At 45.3% G+C, this 24255-nt stretch overlaps 1 protein-coding gene across 2 annotated transcripts in view; it reads left to right on the top strand.

Moving 5' to 3' along the window:
• adgra2 (adhesion G protein-coupled receptor A2) overlaps nt 1-23245 on the top strand; it is a 37231-nt gene extending 13986 nt beyond the window's left edge. Inside the window, exons 1-19 of one of the 2 annotated variants that reach the window (XM_030060955.1) lie at nt 2482-2512; nt 2595-2666; nt 13184-13255; nt 14827-14898; nt 14984-15055; nt 15783-15946; nt 16354-16567; nt 16791-16955; nt 17042-17240; nt 17345-17494; nt 17601-17762; nt 17980-18180; nt 18353-18542; nt 19219-19427; nt 19529-19656; nt 19777-19900; nt 19996-20144; nt 20941-21030; nt 21186-23245. In XM_030060955.1, the coding sequence (XP_029916815.1) occupies nt 13215-13255; nt 14827-14898; nt 14984-15055; nt 15783-15946; nt 16354-16567; nt 16791-16955; nt 17042-17240; nt 17345-17494; nt 17601-17762; nt 17980-18180; nt 18353-18542; nt 19219-19427; nt 19529-19656; nt 19777-19900; nt 19996-20144; nt 20941-21030; nt 21186-22602 (3747 nt within the window). In that variant the 5' untranslated portion in view covers nt 2482-2512; nt 2595-2666; nt 13184-13214 and the 3' untranslated portion in view covers nt 22603-23245. Of the gene's footprint in view, nt 1-2481; nt 2513-2594; nt 2667-13183; nt 13256-14826; nt 14899-14983; nt 15056-15782; nt 15947-16353; nt 16568-16790; nt 16956-17041; nt 17241-17344; nt 17495-17600; nt 17763-17979; nt 18181-18352; nt 18543-19218; nt 19428-19528; nt 19657-19776; nt 19901-19995; nt 20145-20940; nt 21031-21185 lie in introns of those variants that run through there. The other variant, XM_030060954.1, reaches the window with a different exon arrangement.
• The last annotated feature ends 1010 nt before the right edge of the window (nt 23246-24255 follow it).

Below are 24255 nucleotides of genomic sequence, written 5' to 3'. Positions count from 1 at the left end.
AAGGAACAATGTCCTCAGCACAACTGTACTCCAAACATCACATACACACAAGAGAGGCTTTGGGGATTACATTGCTAGTGTCCAGCCTCTTCAACTCCCCCTGCCTTCCTGGAAATCAAATCTTTTGTTGTCTGTGGGAGGGTTCGGTGAGCTTGTTTTGTGATCTTTGTTTATTTGTGTGACTCGGCTTTCAAGTTTGGATGTACGGAGTAGCAAGTTAATTGAATTGTTGTGTGCTGAAATGTTTTAAGTTGAAGCAAAATGAGGATGTTATGGAAATTAGATGTCACATGTGAAATCAATCTTTTTCAGGTGTAAATGTGCAAAACACACACACATCTGATTTAAGCTTTATTTTGGAAGCAAAACTTCTTCTGAACCATACAGTAACTATGATAACAGTCTCATTTTGTTGCAGTACAGTAATGCACTGATATCAGCATAACAAAAATACACACACACACACACACACACACACACACACAAAAGACCAAACATGTGCACACTCCCCTGACTAATAGTTTTTCTTTCTGCATAATAAGCTTAGTCAAAAAGGAACTATCTGTATCTAAAGTGTCTGTGTTGAATTAAATGGCTTGTTTCTTTGCCAGACGTGACTTTCTCCTCTCCTATCTGTATTGAATTATTCAGGCAGTTCCAGATCTTCTAGAGCTTTCATCTCAGGCCTGCATCCAGTTATAGGAGAGATACTGTGCCCAACTCAAGCGTGAGACCTTAGCTACAGGAGTCATAGGTTCAAATTCAGGCTACGCCCTGTGAGGACTGGAACACCGTTGAGTCTGCAGTTACATCATTTCACATACACACAAAAAAAACCTGATATGTCATTCCTGTGATTTGTTTTTTACAGCTCAGCCCGTACTTGTGAACATGAAAAGATTTGTCCTCAAGGCTACAGTGCAACCAAGACTCTAATCTGGGATGTTGTCAAAACAGTTTCAGGAGGAGGCTCCTATGGAAATGAAGGAGAGATTGATTTTGCAGGCTTTTTGACAGCACCTCTGTTGACATACTGAGGGTACTGGTACGTTTTCTGGTTCGCCACAGTTACCATTACTATGAAATAATAATAATTGGGATGTAAAAGCTCAAAGAGTCAAAGAGTCCTTATTATCAATGGAGTGGCTCCAGTCTTTTGATTGCTGCATAATTTGGAATTATATTTGTCTGGTTTCTAATTTTGGTAGATAATTGTAGGAGAATATTGACTGAGGTGTCCAGGATAACATGAATTCTTTTCCATATGGGACTTATAATTCAGAGTAACTATAAAAAGAATATGAAACTGACTTGACTAGATATTTTTGCCATTAATCCTAGAAAGGACAACTTTTATATTCTTCAAAATCAGTGAAGTTAGAGTTAGAGAAAGCATAACTATTGGCCAGTTTGTCCCCGTACGCCGAGGCTGGGTAATTAAATCTGGTCATTAAGTGAGCTGGAAGGCGCAGAGCTGAAGGCAGTGTTTTTATTGATGTGGCAGGAAACGGGGGGCTGACTGCTGCTGCTGAATCTGTAAATCTCGCAGACTGTTCACAGTCAGCTCCCTCTTTTAAAGGCACACACACAGCCCTCCTCTTTCGATTAAGAACACACTTAATCTCACAAACAGCCCATTACGCACCGTGGGGTTGGGGTGAAGATGATGTGAGACTGAAGGGAGTGTTAATGACGGCAGGCTGTCGCCAGAGCACAGCGCCCACTGCATGCTGGCCCCCCATTGATGGGACGGGGATCATACAGGCACTGGGCCTGACGGGGCCAGACACAGAGGAGCGAACAGGCCAGCGGTCCACAGGGCTCCATCCATATTTAACATGTTACAGTGATCTGAAATGTCCCGATGCGTCCAGTGATGGCCTGGCAGCTCTGACTAAGGCAGAGGCTGTGTGTTATCTCTATGAGTGTGTTTGTGTGTGCGAAAATGGGGCTGAAAGTCTGTGGAATGCACAATCATCCTTGTCTCGTTGCTGTCTGAACCGACTTGGACAACAGCTAGTCCCTTTCGCTGGGCTGATTACTGTAAATACCATTTCCCATGATTCCCTGTCAGACAGAGCAATCTCAGCTTCACTCCCAGCGCTGGCTGCAGCCCCCCTTCCTCTTGTCCGATAAGAGCCCTATAAGCCAAATGATTTGCCAGTAGGGAGATGGTTAATTGACATGGCCTGTGCCGACGTCCGTTTGATGTGGACGCGGTGTCCTTTTGATGTAAAAAAAAAAAAAAAAAGTATCCGAAATCATTATCATGATTACAGCTTCTCTGCTGTCCCTTCTTAATCTTGATTTCCTATTCAGTCTTTAGTATTAATTGGAAACAGCTTACACTAATGTCTCTGGCCAGGCTAATCTCATGTGTGACTGCACCTCGCCAACTGGACATACGCTGGGCTATTATCCTCTTCTTGTGACCCCCTTAGTGTTGTGTTTTGTTAAATGGATCCCAAACCGAATTCCTCTGCCCCATCCGTGCCAGCTGAAGTCTAAAATAGTAATTAGCTGCAATTATGTAATTTGTTTCAGCTCAGTAAGTGCAGTATTTCTAATGATACCTTGGTTTGTCCTCTTTGCAGGGTACTGAGCCACAACAAAATCCGAGTTCTGAGAAATGGATCCTTCATTGGACTTCATGCTTTGGAGAAACTGTGAGTACTAGTCATTATTCTCAGCTCATCCTTCATTGTTTCACTGCTGCAGATGCTTCAACGTTATGCTAATTGTTTGAAGGTGATATATGTTAGACATCCATGTGAACCATTATTCTGGCTGGCTCGAGAGAGAGAGGCAGACGGACAGGGTATCAGTGAGATCTGAGCATCTCTGCGTGTCTCTATCCAGTGGGCCGCCTTCCAGCAGGGAGGATGAAACACTCAGATTGCCTATCACAGAGTTATGTTGAAAAGATCGCAGAATTACACTCCACTCCATCATTATCAGGGAAGCCCCACTCTACAGGACAAGATAAGGGAAATCTCTGGGAGGTGTGTGCTCACAGACAGTCTGGCCGTCCTCACTCGCATTCATGATCTCTTTCTAGAGTGTAAGAGTGGTGATACACTAGACAGGCTGTGGGTCAGAATGGATGGCAGAGCAGTGATCCTGGCAACAGACACAAAGTGAGCATAGTGTCAAAAATATGTTCAGATATTACCTACAGTGAAAGAATAGGCCCAGCATCTTCCAGCCTGGGCTGTATTAAAAAGGTGATACCAATCATTTATACATAGCACTACCACAATAACTGCCATTGCAGACATTTTTGGATGGACAGCTTCAAAACATATTTTACTGTGCTGTGCTGTGCTGTGCGGTGTCTATTTTTTTTGTTTTCAAAAAGGCCATTTACTGTATAATGGTTTTTGAGGCTTAAAATTACTGGCCTGTTGGACTGTGCTGAAAGCTGGCAGGAAACTGCAGCAGAATGGATTCTTTTCACTTAAGCTTGCATGGTATCAACATTTTAATATGGTCTGGGCTGAAAAAATACCAAACCTATCCTTTAATAAATGTTGCTATTTTATATTATCAAAGGAAGTATGATGGCTTTACACTTTAGGCCCTGTTGCCCATCAGATTTGCTCCGTGCATTTCTGCATTAACACTGTTGTTTATTAGGAGAGTTCAACTGAGGTTGATGCTCAAGGACTGCAGCAGTGACACTAAATGCCCTTCACTAGTGAACATCAGATGCAAATAGCAGCAGTTGAACCCAGACGGTTGGCAGGATGCACTGATGGTTAGAGATACAGTTGTGAGAGTCTCATGGGTGACAATCCATTCATCACAGTCGGGAGGGGTAGACTCCTGGCTCCTTCAGGGCTTTGATGCAAGTAACAGTTACATTTATTATGTCTGTCGCAGAAAGTTTGTCTCAAAAGTAACCAATCAAGTGCAGTTATTTGTGTGATATAATGATTTGGTGCCATAGATTCTTCAAATTCCTGATTGAAGGTGTGGTGTTTGACACAGCGTCCACATGCAGCTTTATGGTGTCCTGGTAGCTGACAGCACATGCTCCACAGCCTACTGTAGATGTCTGGGAGACAAACTTTTTTTTTTTTTTTTTTTTTTTTTTTGTAGGAGGGGGGGATGGGTACGCACTAAGGCATATTAGTTCCACATGCCACTCGGAGCTGCCACCCATGAAGTTAACAAGCTTTTCAAAAATGTTGGAAGAAAGAAAAATATGGTAATTTGCTGCAGTTGTTAGCTTGTTAGTACCTACCTACTGGAGCTCGCGCCAGACATGCCAGCTCAGAACAAAAGCCAAAATTTGCTGAAATTGCTGTTTTTATGTCTGCCATGTGAACGGATGCCATGGATGAATAGTTTCAAGGCCAAGTTCTCACATCTGACCGTCCACAAACTTGCTTGCACCCCAGCGCAGCGATGACTTGATCTCACTGACAAAGTTGTTGACATGGAGAAACTACAGCTACTGTAGAATTTTTGGCTAATTTGGATAGGAAATACTTTGGAGGAGAACTTATCGATAGTTTAGGACAGCCAATGAAAGCATGTAGCTTGAAGTGTTTCTCTGATGTAAAATGAGCTGATATTGCTTGTTTTTGTAAGTGCAGACAAGGCTCCCCGGTGTGCCGTGGGGTTGGTGGGTCGAGTAACCTGAGCTTGCCCACTAACTGGCCCTTGTACCTGGAACAGTGGTAAAACTGGCAGGGGGCAAGGGGTGGAGCTGTGCTGGAGACCTGGGAGAGAGACGCAGAACAGACTCTCACACACAAACATACACACTCATGCACATGCACACACATTTATGCTCCAGGAGCTGTGGGCGTCTGGTGTAAGGAGAAGACATATTGTAAATCATGCGGGCCTCATTTCACTCCTCTGCCTCAACCTCTGCTGGCACTCTGACACACTGCAGTGGAGGTCTGCTCCCTCATTCTGACTTCTCTGGTCTTTAATTGAGCCCTGCACAGCTTAAAATTACATCTGAGCTCATGGGAAAATTGCTGTCTCATGTGAAATATGCCACACTGAAATTTATCGTTGTAATGATGGACAGGGGCATAAAGGGGATGAGTGCAGACGCAAGTTATGGCAAAGCTGCAGATGCCAGTTGTTTGTTCCTGTTTACCTCGAGTTGTGCGCTCCCTCGTTTGTGAAGGAGGTTTTGGTTTAGTTTTTTGTCTGCGCGATCACGGCTCAGGTCTGCTCATTGTTTCCAATGCGTTGTCTACATGTGCTTGTCATTTGGAGCAGTGGTGAACAGTTACTCATATTATGTGGTCAGTGCTGTAATCAAAGGCCAGCCCACTAGGGCTGAGTAAACACACATCAGGGAATTACACTGCAGCCCTTCCCCTAAGTGACGAGGATAAACATGGTCTGCTTAGCGACTCCATACACATTCTCACTCTCAGTCCGTCTCCGCTGCAGCTTCTGCAACTCTGCGAGCATGCGTGTGTCCTAGTATGGGCATCCTCAGTTATGTCCAGTCATTTTAAATGGTTCTGGTAACACTCTCAGCAGACACACACTCACACATACACATACACACACACACACTCTCACCAGACATCTATTCAGAGTTGAATACAGTCTAATCTGCTGTTGTTAGTAGGAGAATACAGCTCCAGGGCAGGCCACCCTCCTCCAGGCCCAGGCCAGACAGTGCAGCGATCTACACAGTTAGCCCTTTCATTGGGACAAACCTCCTCAAAGCCACTATTGCCTTCATAACCTGCCAAACCACCCAAGTGCAGAGGAGCAATTTAGCCTTGTTTGTTTTTGCCCTCTTACTGGACTACTGTGTTTTTGTAGCTCTTTTGGAAAGGCCTGCCCTCCAACAGCTACATTTGGATCTCAGAATACCTTGTTTTGTTCCAACTTTTTGGATGAAACGCCGATTGAATCATACCTGACTTCTCAGGGTGCTCGCTGTCCGCCAAATGTTAAGTCACTTCTCTCAGGCCATCTTCATTAAATGGACTTCTATACGCCCCCTCACACACGCACACGTAAACACATCACATCAGGCTTTCCTCTCTGACATACTTTGCCTGTGCACCTATTTGGGCACCTCCACCTCTGTGCACACCCTTTCTGATGGGAGCTGACGCCGAAAGGCCCACTAACGAGCCGGGACCTTTATGAGTTGTGGACAGATCCCAGCAGCCTGTCCTGCGCTGATTTGAAGCGAGGTAATGAGAATAATGAGCAAAGAGGGCCGAGGCAGTCTGGCTCTTGTCCAACTGGGCCCCACTGCACCATGGGACACAGGACAGGCAGACAGGGCACAAGGGGCCCTCATTACCAGGTCTGTTCACCCTACAGGGAGAGAGGGAGCAGAGGGCAGCGATGATGATGGATGAGGGAGCAGCGGGAGCCCTGCGCTGGACAGGTCTAAAAAGGCGGAGCAAGGTTTGTGGTCAGGATTGGCAAGAGGCTGGAGGTGTTGGCAGCATGATAGACTTCGTCAGCGAGAGAATCTGACATGATACCTACAGTATGTGTCTGTCTGACATGACTCCTGTATTTTTCCTTTTCTCTGTGCCAGATGAGCAAGAAGAGTATGCACAGGGAATTCCATGCCAGACCCAGACCCTTCTCAAGCACTTCCTGTTTTCCTTAAGACACTTCATTCAAGAGCAGGAAATACACAGATGTTTGTGATTTATGTTTTTGGAGCGACAAGAATTAAGGGATGTTTGTGTTGAAACCTGTGACCAGTAAGTCATTAAAGGGCATGGAGAGTGTGCAGATGTTTGGTGAGTTAAGGGAAAGAAAGTTACACCACAAAAAAAAAATCTCCATCTGAGCAAGTCATTTAATCTCATATTCAGTCTTAAAAGTGTACTTTTCTTAAAACAATGGGATGATATAATCTCACTTGTTCACAATGCAGTTTTTTTTTTCAGGGAACAAGTAAAATGACACTTGATTCAAAACAATTCTGGAAACAAGTTGATTAGCAATGGCAACAAGTGGGATTATCTCATCCCACTGGCAGATTTTTTTCATATACTTTAAGAAAAACAAGATTTTAAGACTGTTTGAGATTAAATAACTTGTTAAGATGGAGTTTTTTTTGCAGCATGAGCATATATTTATATATATATATATATATATATATAATATACACATTTCTATCTTTTATAATATGTGTCTCCACTGGAAGAGCATCTATTGACTTGACAGTGTCTGTTTTGCATGGAGAAGATGGGACACTCTCAGGCTTAGCTGTAGTCTTGTTGAAACAGACCTTGAAATCGCCTCTGCCATTCTGGGCAGTTGGGGTTAGGAAGCAGGCCAACTTAAACAACTTTACCATCTGACACAGGGGAAGTAGAGCCGAGATGGCTAAAGATGGTATGATGGCTGCAGAGAAAGGGAAAAAGAAGTGGAGAGAGAGAGACAGAGAGAGATGGAGAGAGAGAGAGAGCACTCCTGCAGTTTCTCTTATATAAATCTGAGGTTGTTTTTGTGCTAGTGAGAGATTAACATTATTTCCACAGAGGCTAAGCAAATTACCTCAATGGGAATAAAGCAGAGGTGGGCAGCACTACAGCATGTAAATGCAGTTTTGAATATGTGGACATGGCAATAAGCCCATGTGTCTAGACCAGTGTCGGTAGGACAAGGTTGAGACTGTACCAGCCCACTCTTCTCTCTAATGTAAGTAACCTGGAACAGAGCTTAGGCCAGCTGTGGAGGTTGCACACGGGACTCTCATTTCTCCCTGACCAGACAAATGAACATTTGTGTTAGTATGTTTTTCTGCACACGCCATTGAGTGGCCCCAGTAAGGCAATGGTCACCTAATGAGAGTGCGTGACATTAAGTGGTGGAGTGGGTGAGGAAGGGGTTAAGCGTGCCTGAGAGTGGAAACAGAAAGGGGGGTGCTGCTGGAGTTGATAGACTCCAGATGTGTCTTTGAGATAAACTGAAGGAACGGGGAGTGTTTGTATTGCAAGCTTAGCTCAGTCGTGGCTCTAGGGGTTTACTGAAACGGCGAGCAAGCCCTCTCATAAGCCCATTACCAAATCGAACGCTTTATTCGCCAGTAACTCTCTCTCTCACTCACGTTCTGCTAACTTGATATGGTTTTTATGGTGTTTTCCTCCGGAGGAGCTTGCGCTTTCTCCGTACTTGCTTCCCCCCACTTCCGTTTGTGCTCCTTCTCGGCTTTATTTTTTTGCATCTCCCCTCTCCCAGCTCACTGTCTCTTTCTCTGTTCCACCCCCTTCCCTCTCTCTACATGCTGTAGTCCACCTACTGGCTGAATATTCACTCTCCTTTTCCATTGATCATTTGCATGAAAGGCATTTGTTTCAATATCCCTCTCTATGGTAACAACCCTCTGTCAACCCCAAATTAAATGTTTCCAGACTACTGTGTATCAAATCACCGGTAGTGCTGGATATATATATAGCTTTGCAGTATAATTTATTTGAAAAGATTTTGTACTGAGATTTTCAGGGTCTTTCTGCTTCAATTATACCACAAACTTTATGGCGTAAGGACAGAGTTGAAGTAATGCGTAGTGTGACAAGTCTTTTTGTTTAATCAGAGTGCTGTCATCTCTGACCGTGAGATACTTTAGCTTCACACAGCCATCAAAACAATTGTTGATGTACGGTATGTCCCATTACCAATGAATGTAAATTGAGGTTCATTGTTTCTGGATGTTGTGTGTGCTGGTATATCTCATGCACTGCTCATGCAATCAAGAGCTGCTGAAGTGGCATCGCCCCCTTCTCGAGGCTGCTCCAAAAGCCAGATTTGGAGCCAATAACAGTTCGTGGTTCCAGAGTTTTCCTTGGCAGAATAATCTCCAGCTCGTCTTGGTACGGACTATAGAAACATATAATCAACGTAGGAAATTTTACACTTCAAATAAAAGTGTATATTGCTATTTCAGTATATCCCTCTGCTAGAGGCTGTGCATTTGAATCCACAGTTTATCTTACTGTCAGTCATGAACGAAGCAAGAGCCCTAATTCATTTGATCCATGTTACTGTGATGGGAGTGGATGGTCATTTGGTGCTTTCCCAGCTTTGAGAAGAAGTCCTATAGTAGTGTTCCAAGGACTGGAAGCTCTTCTGATATACCAGAAGATTTGCAACAGAGCTTCATGGCTGCAGGCAGGCAACCATTGCTTCTGAAGCAACTGGTTTCCAGATGCACACAGACGAAAAGTAGATTAGGGATCCAATCTGAGGGGAACCAGAAAAAGAAAATAAAGAAAATAATCTGGGGTAGGGGCAGGAAAGCAGGAAATTAGTAGAAAAACAAGAGCTCCGCAGATCCTGGTTTCCTGTTTTGGGGGGAAGGCAGGAGTACATTTGGGGGCTGTGTTACAGAGCCCCCATTGTGAGCAAGTGTGTTGAGGAGTAGGGAGGTGGGGTCTAGGGGGCCATACACAGGGACGATTTTGCTCGGTGCTGAACGCCCCTAAACCCACCTGCCCCTCCCTACAGGGGAAAACCAGCTAGTAAAAAAAGGAGAAAAAGGAAACTGTAAAAATAAACGAGCAAGGGCCTCTGTGCTGTAGACGCCAACCAGACAGGAAATGACACGCGGCACAAAAATGGTCTCTACTGACCTCTGTCAGGAACCAAGGTACAAGTTAACCACTCAAAGCCCCTCGCTTTCTTTTTCATCCACAGAGAAGTAACTGAATATACATTTGTCTCGGTTTGTGGGTGATTCCCTGCATTGGTCAGCATTAGGACATGAACCGAATTACAGTAGATAAAATGGACCATGGAGCGTTATTTCTTTCCATTTAAAAAATTCCAGGAACAGGAAATTCTTGATTCCAGTCTGGCGATAATGAGTGGCCATTCCCTGGCTTCAGTCATTTTCCCAGCTCTCCCCAGGGCCACGGCCTAAACAATGTCAGTGTAGCACTCCAGCCCCTGCCACTGTGCTCCTGATAATGGAGCACTCCAAGTCTGGAGCGCTTTAGAGACCATGTCTTCATTATGACCCTCTTGCTGCCCTACAAGCATGTCGCTCCTCTCCTGCCTGCATGGGGCCCAGGTGCTCATCCCCCATCCCATATAGAAATGACTCTTCAGAATAGCAGAGCACCAGCCCCATTGATCAGGAGGAGTTTTGAAGGAAAAAAAAGACAGTCTTAATGGCAGCCTCTGGTGTTAGGCACAGCGGAAGCAGACAATGGCTCCTTTGGGCTGGGAGTGGGCTTGAGCCTGTCACAGCCCAATCACACAGGCCACATGTGGCATAGGGGATAAAGCACTGTACTCACCAAGTTATACAAAGAAAAATCAAAAGGGAAGTGCAGCATGCTCATAAATCATAACAATAATGAATCACTTCCAAGCCTGTTGCTTTTTTTGGAAGTATGTACTGGTACGGGTGTTCACTTGACCATGTGAGGGTTGGTAGTCAGTACAATATGCAGTGACAGGCAAAAGCAGGCAAAGCTGCAACTTCTATCCAGCAAGTCTGAAGCTTTGAAGTGTTTTTTGTCAGTGTGCTATTATCCTCCTTCTTGGTGACAGCCGCTGTCATCAGTGTCAAGTCCACTGAGCTGTGAATTTAATGTCAGTGCCCCAGACTTGCCTGTGCCCCAGAGGGCAAAGACAAGTCATCACCTGAGTGTGAGGTCTGCTGGAACTACAGTGTACGGTACAGACTAGGGCTGGAGTTTGACCCAAAGCTGAGACTAGAGCCTGGCCTGCAGCTGAGATTTAGGCTGGATTGTGGCCATGAGCCGGAGCTACGTCTCGGGTTGGAGCTAATGCTAATGCCTGACTCGCGCTTCAAGCCATGTTGACTCTGGTGAGTCCCTCCACATTCCCCAGCTTGGTGATAAGAGAGTATATCAGAAGTGTGGTGTTGATACTCTCAGGCCAAAGCACACACGGCGCTGCTCCCTCACAAACTGGATTGCAGGAAATGCGGATGTGTTGAGTTACACTCCAGAAAGTTCACCCACCTAAAAGTGGGGAAGGTCTGTGCTGATTAAACACTGCCAGATCAAAAACACCACCAGTGTCACTGAGGCTTTGAATGTCTGTTTCCTTGGCATAGTGACTCAATTTCTGTGAGTGTGTGTATGCGTGTGCATGCACGCGTGCACGCATGTCTGTGAGTGTGTGTGTGTGTGTGTGTGTGTGTGTAAGTGTGAGTGTGTCTGTGCACACCACCTTGTGGGTGTTTGTTTCAAAGTGCTCCACTTTGGCTACATATCTATGACTATACTATTATTCCAATTAAGACAATAGCATGATTAAGATGTTCACATGATAACCATAAAATGACACCCCTCCTAATAAACATGTGGTGTCTCATTATTGCAAATGCTGGTCACCAACGAACTTGATCTCAATAACAAAAAAAAAAAAACAAAATGAAACAAACGAACATAAAAACAACAACTTGAACTTGTATAAAAGCTCAGGGAAAGGTATTTACATGAGTCCTGCATTACATGCATCATTACCTTAATTGCAGTTTTTGTGCATAATTCTGTGTTGCCAGTAAAAGTGTTTGCGATGGTGTGTGTGTGTGTGTGAGAGAGAGAGAGAGAGAGAGGGAGAGAGAGACAACAGTCATCTCAGAGAGGAAACTGTGGGCAGCGCCCCGCCTTTCATCGCTGCACTAATGAGCCCCGGGACACAGACTGGAAACAGCAGCATTGTCACCCCCTCACCACCACCACCACTACCCTCCCCACCCTCCCACCGCCCTGCTTAACAAATCCCATACAGCTACCGACACACAGAAACGCATGCACACTCTTTAGAATGACAGACGCAGACACACACAGATGCCCACGTACATTGAGATCGACTCACTAGGCCCCACACACTCGTTTTCTGTCAAACTCACACATACAAACATGTAGAGACGCACACACACTTTTTGTCAACTTGAAGGTCAGGGCAAGTTTCCACCTCTTTAAGAAGCTGTGAGGTTGTTGCGAAGCATTTTGTCATTTTTTGTCATTTTGCATTTTGAGAAACTGGCATGTGCTCCAAGAGCTGGGCCGTGCTATCCAAGGCTGCCTGCTTTGAGACAAACACAACAGACCTCAGCCTGTTGGTCCAAAGCCAGAGAGTTGATGCTCCATCATTATAACCTGTCTCCCATCTATAATCCTGATATGACTGATGGCCCCGAGAGCATGGCTAAAACAGGTTCTGACCAGCAACAAAACCCCTGGTCTTGACTGTGTTCCAGCCGTGCCGCACACTTGCATTTTTACTGGAAACCATTTTCTAAAATGATTCTCCTGCCCCGTTTAATCAAAATAGCTCATCTCCTGGAAAACCGACAAGGCTATGGGTAAGAGATGCCTGAGGTTGGACATGGTGTGAGGCAGCATGGTTGAGAATATAGATGACAGATAATTTTTATGGTTAAAAAAGGACCAGAAAGTCCCCCATGGTCCCGCCTACCACAGTAGCATGCTGGGTAGGAGTAGAACGAAGAAAAATGCAGCCTCTGTAACCCGCGGTGTTGATGTTTGTGAGCTCCTGTTAGGAAATCCTCCTCTGTGACCAGTCCTATGGGAGCAGGCGTTTGTCATGCCGAAGGAGCATGGATCTCATTCCAACCTGAATCAGCCCCGTCCTCCTGATAACCATTTGTTTCCTGACCTCCTTTAACCTCACTATTCCCACCTGGCCAGTAAAAAAGCCTGAGGGATTCAGAGAGGTGAACTCTCATGCAGGTTAGCTGATGTAAAGGGGCATCTGGCTGAATGGTTTAACACATGGGTGTGGGCAAGGCATGGGAAGAGGGTGGAGTGAAATGCGGCGGATAGTATGAAATTAGATCTTCAAAGGCAGTTAAAGAAATTAATATTTATGGTTTGGCAATAGCCAGGATAACTTTATCGTGGGAAGAGTCATTTTCAAATAAGCACCAAAAGGGTACAACCCCTTGCTCGCGGTCTTAGATTCCACCAATATTTTCTTTGGTCAAGTATTTGCATCTTGCTAGCCTCAAGCCCAGGTGGCTGATGGGGTAAGATTTCCTATCTGTATGCAGAAATATCCTGCTGTGTGTCCCAATGGTGAAACCAAAGTTTGGGGCATATGTATCCACTCCCAGTCATTTTCACTTAAAGAAGCTTTCTCTTGATGTCGCAGTGTTATGATGTGCCTACATCAACTCTGCATGCATTTTCTCATTGACCTATTATGGCTTCTGTCTCCACAGGGACCTTAAGCACAACTTAATCAGCACCATCATGCCTGGAGCCTTCCAGGGCCTATCTGAGCTTCGGAAACTGTAAGTAGACATTAACATGATTCACATTCCATTTGGGCGCAGAGCAGCGAACATTTTACACAGAAATCATAAACACAGGCATGGAAATTTAGAATTCAATTGTTTGGTATGCGACAGATGAGGGGGTTAGTGCTTTTCTTTTAAATGATAATGCTAGCAGCAGCATTCACCACATTCTTCAGGGACAGTTGCTGAAAGAAATGGGCCCACATATCCCCTCACATCTATCTTAAGCGCATACTGTTCTGGCAACTCCTGGCAGATGTCATGCGTTATATTGAGCTGCTGGTGTCAGTGTGACCATAAAGGCCTGCGCTCCTTCATGGAGTGTTTCTGCTGGTCTCTGGGATGTCATCTCTGGTGCTCTGCTCCACCACCGTGGAAACCTCAGGGCCACGCCGAGGCTTCACACACGTCATTGGATGTGACAGGGCAGCAGTTTGCAACCGCTCGCTGCTCACTCGTTGTGCTTTTGGACACCGAGGTCTGTTCGCAATGTTGTCAGCAATGGTCCTGTGTGCTAGCTGCACCGCGTGACCCCCCCCACACCCCCACTTGTGTTTTCCCTGCAAGGTCTGGGGCTTCTCAAAACAAACAGGGGGAGATAAACACATGCTCTGGACAGCTCTCTGCTGGGTAGTGTCAGAGGTGCAGCAGAGCAGATCCCTCTCTGGCTGTGGCTATACATCACACTCAGGCAAGGACAGCAGAACAGGGGCCTTGCTTTTACCCTGTTGATGATAAGCTTTTACTGGGGTCCCATGAGCTGGTGATAAGGGGAAGTGGCAGGGCACCATGGGTCTGCTTATTTGGATAATTAACTCTTGTAGAGCACATGTAATATTACAGGAACTATAATATATATATGGCACGAGAGGCAGGACAAATCCTTTCTCATCAGTGATGTTGTCATTATAAGTTCCAGTATGTGGTATTCTAACTCCAATTTTCTAGTATTGGCAGATGGAAAGAATACTAGAAGTATTTTTACATTGTTGATAGAACTACTGGTGTAAAAATCTACTTAAATAAAAGTTAAAGTAAGTACTTAAAAGTTACTGAGTATCTTTAAGATTATACTGTAGATGCAATCTCTTCCATTCAATTCTAAAAGGACAAGAGTGCAGACCAGTTCAGACTAGATTCTTTTAATAAGAATTCTGGAAATTACAAAAAGTAAAGGCAACAACAAAGAGAAGGCAGACCCCCCTCTATTCCCTGCTGACTGGCTATTTTGTTGATTTATGAAAAGTTTCTGATGCTTACACAGTTTGAGAACCTGTTATGCATGGAATTTAAAATGTAGCTGAGTGTAATACTTTTGCAGAAAAGCAGCCCACTTTAGAAAAAATTAAATTACTGACTTACTCAAAAATACTGAAAGAAAATACACAACCCCCTCAGTAACATGAGTAAATGGAATTAGTTACGTCCTCAAATGAATTTGGATAAGTTGCATTCTTGTCTGCTCTGAAATCACTGAAACAACATGATAGTAGATAACAGTGACTGAGTGATCTCCCTCATCTTGGTTTAACCCCGAACCAATCCCCCCTTGTTTCGTCTTTCAGCGACCTATCCAACAACCGCATCGGCTGCCTAACTCCCGACATGTTCCAGGGACTTACCAATGTCACTAAACTGTAAGAAAAAGATCAATTCACTCCATGAAAACATTGTGTTGTTTGCTCTGTGGGAACACTATCCAGTTAATTTGTTGATATCTAGGAACCTCTCTGGCAACATCATATCTACCCTTGATCCAGGCGTGTTCCAGGAGCTACCGTCCCTCAAGCTAGTGTGAGTATGAGACACTGACTGTAATTCAAAATGTTCGCTCCCTCCCACAGCAGCGCATTCCATGTCTCATTACAAAATTAATGTTCAAGGCAAATTTAACATCGTCACAGCCAGGCTTGTCTATAAATGGTCTCTCTTTACAAACTATGTCAATGACTTCAAGAATCAACCTTTAGTTCTTCTTAAAACCAAAGTCTACAACTTATTTGACAGTCCAAATGTTGGATATATTCATTTATTATTCTTAAAAATGTTGATTTCCAGATGAAAAAAAATGAACCCGTTCCAGATCCATCATAACTTAGAAGAAAATTCCGTTTTACTGTGTTTACAAACATTGCAAATGTGAACAAGCCTTTGTTTGTAATTTGTCTCTTATATACTGCCAGTCTTTGTGTAAAAAGGTCAGAAAATACATTTCAGAGTAAAAAATATGTTCAGTCCCATAAATTTCTTTGTAAACAAAGTTGGTGTTGGGGTGGCTGTAATTCAACCTCGGGCGCCACATAACAAATACGGATTGAGCCTTTAAGTTAAGGGGTGATTTGTTTGTATGAAATGTTGATCCTATAATGTACAGCCAGAGAACAGTGGTACAAACACACTGTATCTGCACTAGGTCACAGTGTGTCCAGTCTAAAGAGCTTTTATAATGGTCCCATTAGTGAAAGTACACATTCATCCCCTGTTATCTCACGTGATAAATGGCCGTGCTCTCTCTCAACAGGAACTTCAACTCTGACTTCCTGTCATGTGACTGTGGCCTGCGCTGGGTGCCGGGCTTCTTTCGCAGCAGTTCAGCCCGGCTGGGGGACGAAACACTCTGCGCCTATCCCAGAAGCCTGCGGGGAAAGCCCCTGCGTGGACTAAGGGAAAGCCAGCTGAGCTGTGGTGAGAGCCTGGCTAGAAACTCAGTGCATATGAATGAGGTGGTTCACCACTTTGTTTCAGAAAACTCGAGCCGCGTGAACGACAAAGACAGTGTACTCACAACAGCATTATCTCAAGATGTTCCCAGTGTTTTTAAGGGCTAGCCGACCAGAGGGGTTGCAAGACATCTCCTCCCGCAGCTCAGTAGGGACGTATTTCCAAAAGTATCAGTGAGCTGTGTTGACAGCTAATCCTGTGGTTTGCCTTTATGAATTGGTGCTGTCTGCATCCAATATACTTTAAAACAGCACTCTCATAATAGCTTCCGTGGAAACATTTAGCTGAGGTTGAGTAATGAGAGAGCAGCAGAAATAAGCTGGAGTGATCTGTATCGGTCACATCTGCCTCGTTCCCTCCGTGTTGCTCAGATGGAGCTCTGGAGCTGCACACCCTGTCCCTGCTGCCATCCCAGCGGCAGGTGGTCTTCAAAGGCGACCGCCTGCCCTTCCACTGCACGGCTGCTTTGGTCGACAAAATCACCACCTTGCACTGGCGGCACAACGGTCAGCTGGTGACCTCTGACCCAGAAAAGGGTGTCCAACTGGAGAAGAGTGTGCTCCACGACTGCACCTTTATCACCAGGTACGGTGGCCTGAGTTAGTACAGTTAGGGCAGACATGCAGCTGTCCTGGTACCTTGAGTGTTCATCTCTGCATCTTACGCCATGTTTTTAAACTCTTTTGCAAAGAAAATATTGACAGAATTTATATGCGCCAAAGAAGAGTGTGTAATTAGTTCAGATGCACAGTGGTGTATGTGGTGATATGTATATATATAATGTGAAGTTTACTTCTTCTCTATGCAGTGAGCTCATCCTATTCAATGTACATGTGGAGGCCAGTGGAGAGTGGGAGTGTGTGGTGACTACTGGGCGGGGCAACACTTCTTGCAAGGTTGAAATAGTGGTGCTGGAGAACAGCGCCTCCTTCTGTCCAGAGGATAAAGTTGTCAACAACCGGGGGGAGTTCAGGTAAGTTACAGTTGTTACATACAGTAACCTAAGATATTGCATTTGCTGTAATGACTTCCTTATTCTCCTGTGGTGTTAATCCCCAGGTGGCCACGGACCCTAGCAGGTATCATCTCCCACCAGTACTGCCTGCAGCTGCGTTATCCCTCCTTGTCTATGGAGGGGGGCATGGAGCAGAAGAAAGCCTCGCGTTACTGTGACCGCTCCGGAAAATGGCAGGAAGGCGACTACTCAAACTGTCACTACACCAATGGCATCACCCGTGTCCTTCATACCTTCATCCTGGTCAGTCCTACTGTCAGTGCAAGGTTTACATGCTTCATGTTTGATTCATCTTATTTACTATCCTAACATTGGACTTTGTTCATGCGTTTGCCTTTGCATGTCAGAGGCCCATAAATGCATCCAATGCCGTCACTGTGGCACATCAGGTGCGCACGTACACCTTGGAGGCAGCGGGCTTTACTGATTCGGTGGATGTGTTGTATGTGGCCCAAATGATGGAGAAGTTCATGGAATATGTGAGGCAGCTGCGAGAGGTGAGAAAGATCTAACTGCATGTTAAAACTACCTACAGTATATGTTTGATGATTTCTTACTGTACATGTTTGCTGAGTGTAAAAGCCCTCTGTTTGTTTGCACCAGCTGTCTGAGGTGTTGGTGGAGATGGGGAGCAACCTGATGCAGGTGGACGACCAGATCCTGGCCCTTGCACAGAGAGAGAAGAGAGCCTGCAGCTCAATAGTCTACTCTCTGGAGACGCTGGCCTGGCCTCAGCTGCATAGCCATGCCCAAGACCTTTCCATGGTACAGACAATCAACCTTTGACTCCACAAATCTTATCATAGACTTTCTGATGTGACTTATCATGAGTTTTGAATATGAGAGTATCATGGGAGTTGTGTAGAAATGTGTCACTAAGATGTGAAGTCATTTTAAGTTAAGATGCCAACAGTACTGCAACCATTCCATGGGAGTAAGCTTCCCAAATTATATTTGACTTGAATCAAACTGATGCGTACAGGTGTCCAGGAACATTGTGATGGAGGCTCATCTGATTCGACCAGCCCACTTCACTGGCATAAGCTGCACTGCATACCAGCGTCGTGAAGTATTAACAGGCAGCTTGGGAATGGAAACAGCAGAGTCCACCCATGAACAGCAGCTCCGTTTCCGCTGCACCACCGGCTCTCATAACACCTCCCTTAACAATTTTGCCCTAAAGGTGAGAAGTGAGCTCCTTTCAGTAAATACTTTCCATGCCTCTACTGGTGGCAAGTACTGCATATTGCTACGCTCTTAGCACTAGCAACACTATACTGTAACTGTACTGCACTAATAATACTTCATCATTATGTACTGAATTGTCATGTGTCTCTTGGTTGGTCTCTCTCCAGAATTCAATAGCCCTGGCCTCTGTGACGCTTCCAGCCTCTCTGTTTCCTCCTGATGCTCCTGCAGATTGTAAGCTGCAGTTTGTAGCCTTCCGAACCGGCCGCTTTTTTCCCCTCTCCGGGAACTCAAGCATTGTTGGGGAACACTCTCGACGACGTAGCGTCAACACCCCTGTCATCTTTGCAGGCCTGGGTGAGGACACTTGCACCCCCAATTTAAAAAAAAAAATCCACTGTAAAGCATAGTGTTAAAACATACCTATTGGCCATTTCTTGGTTTATTTTTCTTACTCCTGCTGATAACTGGACAAATTTACTCAATGTGATATCATGTTGAGACTTTTGCAATACAGCTAGTTGTGTTTGACATTGGAAATTTTTCAGCTATCAGCTAAAACATCAACAATAAATGTCAACTTTTTGGTTCAGTCAGTCATTCAATAAAAAAGCAAGTCCTTCTTCTTAGACTCACCATTCAACTCTGATAGAGGGAGCAATCTATTGTAAAATCAACAAAGAACCAATTTCACCACCACCAGTAGCCACAACAGATTATAATGCATGTCGGGGAAGCTATCATCTGTAGAGTGTGATATGCAGCGTCCTTTTTGAAGCTTTTATGTATCCTGTATTATGTTTTTGTAATTGGAAAAATGTATTAAGCTATGATCATTGCTGTCTCCATCTTCATGTATACAGCACAGAGAACCAAGTTATTCTGGGAAATGTAATCTAACCCTGTAAGAGTATCTGTGGGCGATTTTTCCTCTGAAATTCACTCCAAGTAATTTACTCACTCGTAGCTGTGGGATGATGAGTACAGTTTTATACAGGATCTGTATTGGATGTTTCCCTCCTCTGTGTGACAGATGGTTGCAGCATGTGGAATCACTCAGAGGCCATCTGGGTGTCGCTGCGCCACTTGTCCCCTGGTACGGACCCTGTGGCAGCCCAGTGGAGCTTGAAGGCGCTGGAGAGCCAGGGAGGCTGGAGCCAGGAGGGCTGTCAGCTGGTCCACAGTGACAGCAGCACCTCCACGTTGCGCTGCTCTCTGCTGAGTAACTACGCTGTGCTGCAGGTGCGGGGTTTGACATGGCTTCTAATTTATCATTCAAACAGGATTATCAGGATTGAATCGGGGCTTCTCAACTCATCTCACTTTCATGCGCTTTTCACTAGGAGGTGCCGGACTTCCCAAACTCCTCACCTGTCTCAGTGAGGGTGCTCCACCCTGTGGTGTATGCCTGTACTGCAGTGCTCCTCCTATGCCTCTTCACCATCATCATCACACACATTCTATACCACAGGTACTGTGTGGGTGTGAGTGCGCATGGACATGTCAGCTCAAATTCATGTTGTTTTTTTTGTTTGTTTGTTTTTTGTTTTTTAATTCCTGTAATCTCTATTTTTCTCTCTGCTCCCTACAGTTCTATTCACATATCAAGAAAGAGCTGGCACACATTACTCAATACCTGTTTCCACATCGCCATGACCACAGCCATCTACGCAGGAGGCATTAGTTTGACTAGCTACCCCGTGGTGTGCCAGGCGGTAAGACTCCTGCATGGTCATATCATGATATGTTGCTGGTGGAGCTGGGATGGGTGGGCTGGGTGTCTGATCTGACTGTGTGTGATGTGTGACAGGTTGGCATTGCGCTGCACTACTCCTCGCTGTCTACTCTGCTGTGGATTGGCGTGAGCTCCAGGGTTATCTACAAAGAGGCTGTGTGGAGAATGCCACGGCAGCCAGAGGGAGAGTCTCCTGTTCCACCTACTCAGCGACCAATGCTCAGGTCGGTGGTGACATCAGAGCGAGACGCAACTTCACCCACCTCCAACCAGCAGCTTGCCATTCGTCGCCAATATTCTTCATGTTTTAGAGAGATGAGGGAGTTATTGTGCACGACCACCCAAAATGTACCCAATCAAAGACTGTCTTTGTGCCGCCAAGCAAAGCCCCTCTGTTTTGAGGGAACCTTGGAGGGAAATAAGAGGAGAGTAGTGCTGTAAGGCACAAAGAAGTTACAAACCCAGATGCACACTATGAACTCGAGGGTGGGGAGGAATGTATGAGGCCAGCATAACAGAGGCTGAGGGAATTGTCGTAAATCTGAGCAGGGTGATACAGGGGGCGCACTGTCTCCCTTAATTCTCCCCCTTTTTTCTCCTCCGCCTCCTCTCCTCCTGCCTCTGTGCTCCTGGAGCTGGGATCACACACTGTACCGCTGACCTCACTGGCCGTTCAGCCACCCCTCTGTCGCCCACTCGGCCACATGGGACCAGGCCTCCTCTGGCACTGGGCCCTGCTATAAATTGCAGCCTCCTGGAACCTATTGGCCCTTCTGACACTCCATCAGCTCGGAGAGTAGAGGAACAGACAGCTCTGCTCAGATTATAGACAGCCACAGAGACATAAAAAACACAAAAGGGAAAATGACACCAACACACACAGTATGAAAATGAGAGAGCAGCCAAAGGTCCTTCAGCATCGTGTGGCACAAACAAGACGTGAAACTGCACACTCTTCATTCCTAACATTGTAGCTGGGGCTGTGTGCTTGATATAATGTTTTTTACTCTGTTTTTCTAGGTTCTATTTGATAGCTGGTGGAGTTCCTCTTATCATTTGTGGGATCACTGCAGCTGTCAATGTCAACAACTATGGAGACAACAGTCCTTAGTGAGTGCTTCTCTTTTTACCCTTGAGCAATTTGACCCCTGACACTGTATTGTTTTGTTTAGTGCTGAACCGAATAATCTTGTGTGATACACTGGATACACAGAGATGTCCTTGTTTTGCACTGACCCTCCTGACTTCTTTCCTTGCTCTTGCAGCTGCTGGCTGGTGTGGCGCCCCAGTCTGGGGGCCTTCTTTGTCCCTGCTGGCCTAGTGGTGCTGGTGACCTGGATCTATTTCCTGTGCACTGTGTTTCGCCTTAGGCACCGTGTGGCCAAAGAATGTGCAGGAACTTCCCTGTCCTCCCCTGTGCCTGAGAGCCAGCCTGCACTGGCAGGAAGCACCAGTCTCTTGTCCACAGACTCAGTGGTGGGACCTATAAACCCTGTCTTGGCTCCAGAGGACCAGTACTCCCTGAAGACACAGTTCTTGGTGTTGGTGGCCACTCACTTCCTGTTTGTGGGTTTGTGGTGTTGTGGAGCCATGGCCATGTGGCTGACAGGGCATACCAGTTTGTTGTTCAGCTGTCTCTATGGATTGGCGGCCACAGCTCTGGGGGGTTTTCTGGTGGTGCACCACTGCTTCCGACGTGTGGATGTGCAAGCTTCATGGCTGGCGTGCTGCCCAGGCTATCGCCGCTCCCAGCCCATGTCCACTTACACACATACCTGCACTACTGGCAGTGGGGTACAGACCTCTGAGCAAGGGTCCCAGCTCTTCATCAGCTGCCATCCGCCAGGTGACTCTCACAACTCCTCCTCCGCCAGGTCATCTTCCACACCCAGCGGGATCAGCAGTGTCGGTCCCGGGCCCTGCAAGCTGACCAACCTGCTCCAGGTGGCGCAAGACAATCCCAACAACACCTCGCGTGCCCCTGTAGGCACCAACACCAGCACCAGTACAGACAACATTACCAAGCCAACAAACAATCTTCTGCCCATCATAAACTCTGTAGCCCCAGTGCCCCAGAGAAGAAAGGTGAGTAGCAGAACTAAACAAGGGAGTAGCCAATATCACCACCGCGGTGAGGGCAGAGGTCACTATCGTCTCAAAGCTCTAAGGACTGCTGGAGGTGGGGGCAGCCTGGGAGCATTAGGACCCACAGGTTTAGAGCACCTCAATTCTTCACATGCAGCTCACAAACATGCCACTAGTGAGAACGGCAGCATCCACCACAGCCTGTCAGAGAGCCAGGCCAGCCCGCTAACCAACGGCAGGCGGGTTGGAGAGTCAGTGGCCACCAGCCCCTCCGAGGGAAGTGATGGGGGCAGCAGTGGGAGCCGCAAACCGTTTCCCCTGTTACCATCTATGGCCAGCAGAGCGGCCATGCATGGCGCCCAGAGACGTTGTGCCAGCAGAGACAATTTGAAACTGGCAGCGGCTGCAGAGCGAGAAGCGAAGCGCTGCTCCTATCCTTTGAACAGTGTTACCACCACCGTGCCAGGGGCCGCCGCCCCTAATGGCACTCTCAAAAATTCGGTGCTAGAGCTGGATCAGGACATGAGTGGCACGGACCAATCCCAGGGCTCTGTTGGAATGAAAACTGGTTTGTGGAAGAGTGAAACCACGGTCTAACCCATACTTCTGTATGAGCATCTATGCATGGCCCTAGCAGATATTTTAAATATGATTGGGTTATGTTTCAACGGTCTCTTGAACACAGTAGTCGTATAATTTAAGATATAAAATTACAAAGGCATCCAGGACCCTAAACTGGTACTCTTGCCTCTGTAGCATAGTAAGAGTTTGCTGTGAAATGGTGAAAAAAATAATAAGGCAGGTCTTTTGATTGTCATTTTCAAAACTGAGATACTCTCTTTTTCATTTCACATAAAATTGTACAAGCTATGTCTGAAATTGGCATATGATGTTGATTTTGGATGTCTAATGAAAGCTTTATTGTTTTCGTTGTGATTTTTCTATGCATATCAACTATAGCATGAAATGGAATGCAACTAAATCCATTTCCAAAGTACAGATATATGCATTTAATCTGTGGACAACCTTTCGTTCTTACGTTTTCTTCAAGTAATTGTGTATGCTCATGTATGTTCCTGTATGTTGTGTGTGTGTGTGTGTGTGTGTGTGTGTGTGTGTGTGTGTGTCTGTGTGTGTGTGTGTGTGTGTGTGTGAGAGAGAGAGAGAGAGAGTATTTTGTGCACAAGAAAGTATACACATGAGTTTGGATGTACAGAATGTCTGTATGTGAATTAAAAAAGCAAGGAAGAGACTTTTGAATATATAATAAAAATGTCTCTTTCTTTCTTACTTCCATGTACTCCCATCAGCAGTGATACAGAGCTCCCCTTCTATAACACACTCATAATGAAAACTGAATAAAAAACAGGGGGAAAAATATTCAATTGGCTTTCCTATACCCAGTCAACTGTAGATATCTTGAACCAGTTTTCATGTTGAACAGGATATCCATGTTTATACATGAATTGATGTAGACTGCCCCCTTCTGGATATGGAAGCAACTTTTTTCACTATTAACAGAGAGGGTACATGCTCCAACCAAGGCTTACTAATCAGTATGTCCTTTGACTATACAGAGTTTTTTTTTTTTTTCTTTTTAATTAAGATCCAACAACTTGAACTCACGCAGGAAAAGTTTGACATTGATTTCCAACACCATTTGCATACTTTTCTTAGTTTCTGATAGCTACATCAGAAACTGTCAGAATTGGAGCCTAACCTTAATTATAATTGTGTTCCCGCAGTGCATACCAATATGTCTGTCTGTGGTTAACAAACAGTTCGTGTCAGAGCATCAGCAGCATTCACTCCACTGCACCTCATGGACTACACAGACTTTTGATTGAGAAGAACACTCATTACACCCCAGATCTAATGTATCTTACATGAGGAAGTAGATTGGACTTTTTAAGGACTGTTTTTACGGAGTGTCAACTTTTCCACAATTGAGAACTGAGAAATGTAGTTCTCAGTGGAGTGGACCTTTAAATAAATATTGATGGCCTCACCAAAAAAAAAATGCATCGCATATATATCATAAGCTTTCAAGTAGGCCTATATTTGACCAAAGTATGTTCTTGTATTTTAGCAGACTTAAACACCTCTATGTATCCGTAACAGGAAATAAACAGGAAATGCTGCTCATTGTCAGCGCCTGTGTGGAATTTTATCAGTGAGGACAAATTCATTTTATACACAGAAATAGATATAATGTCTCCAGAGCATTCTATTGTATAATCAGTTTGTTGT

The sequence above is a fragment of the Myripristis murdjan genome, chromosome 9 (assembly GCF_902150065.1).
Source record: "Myripristis murdjan chromosome 9, fMyrMur1.1, whole genome shotgun sequence".
Taxonomy (NCBI): Eukaryota; Metazoa; Chordata; class Actinopteri; order Holocentriformes; family Holocentridae; genus Myripristis; species Myripristis murdjan.
The sequence above is the reverse complement of the archived record's forward strand: the minus strand, read 5'-3'. Positions and strand labels throughout refer to the sequence as shown.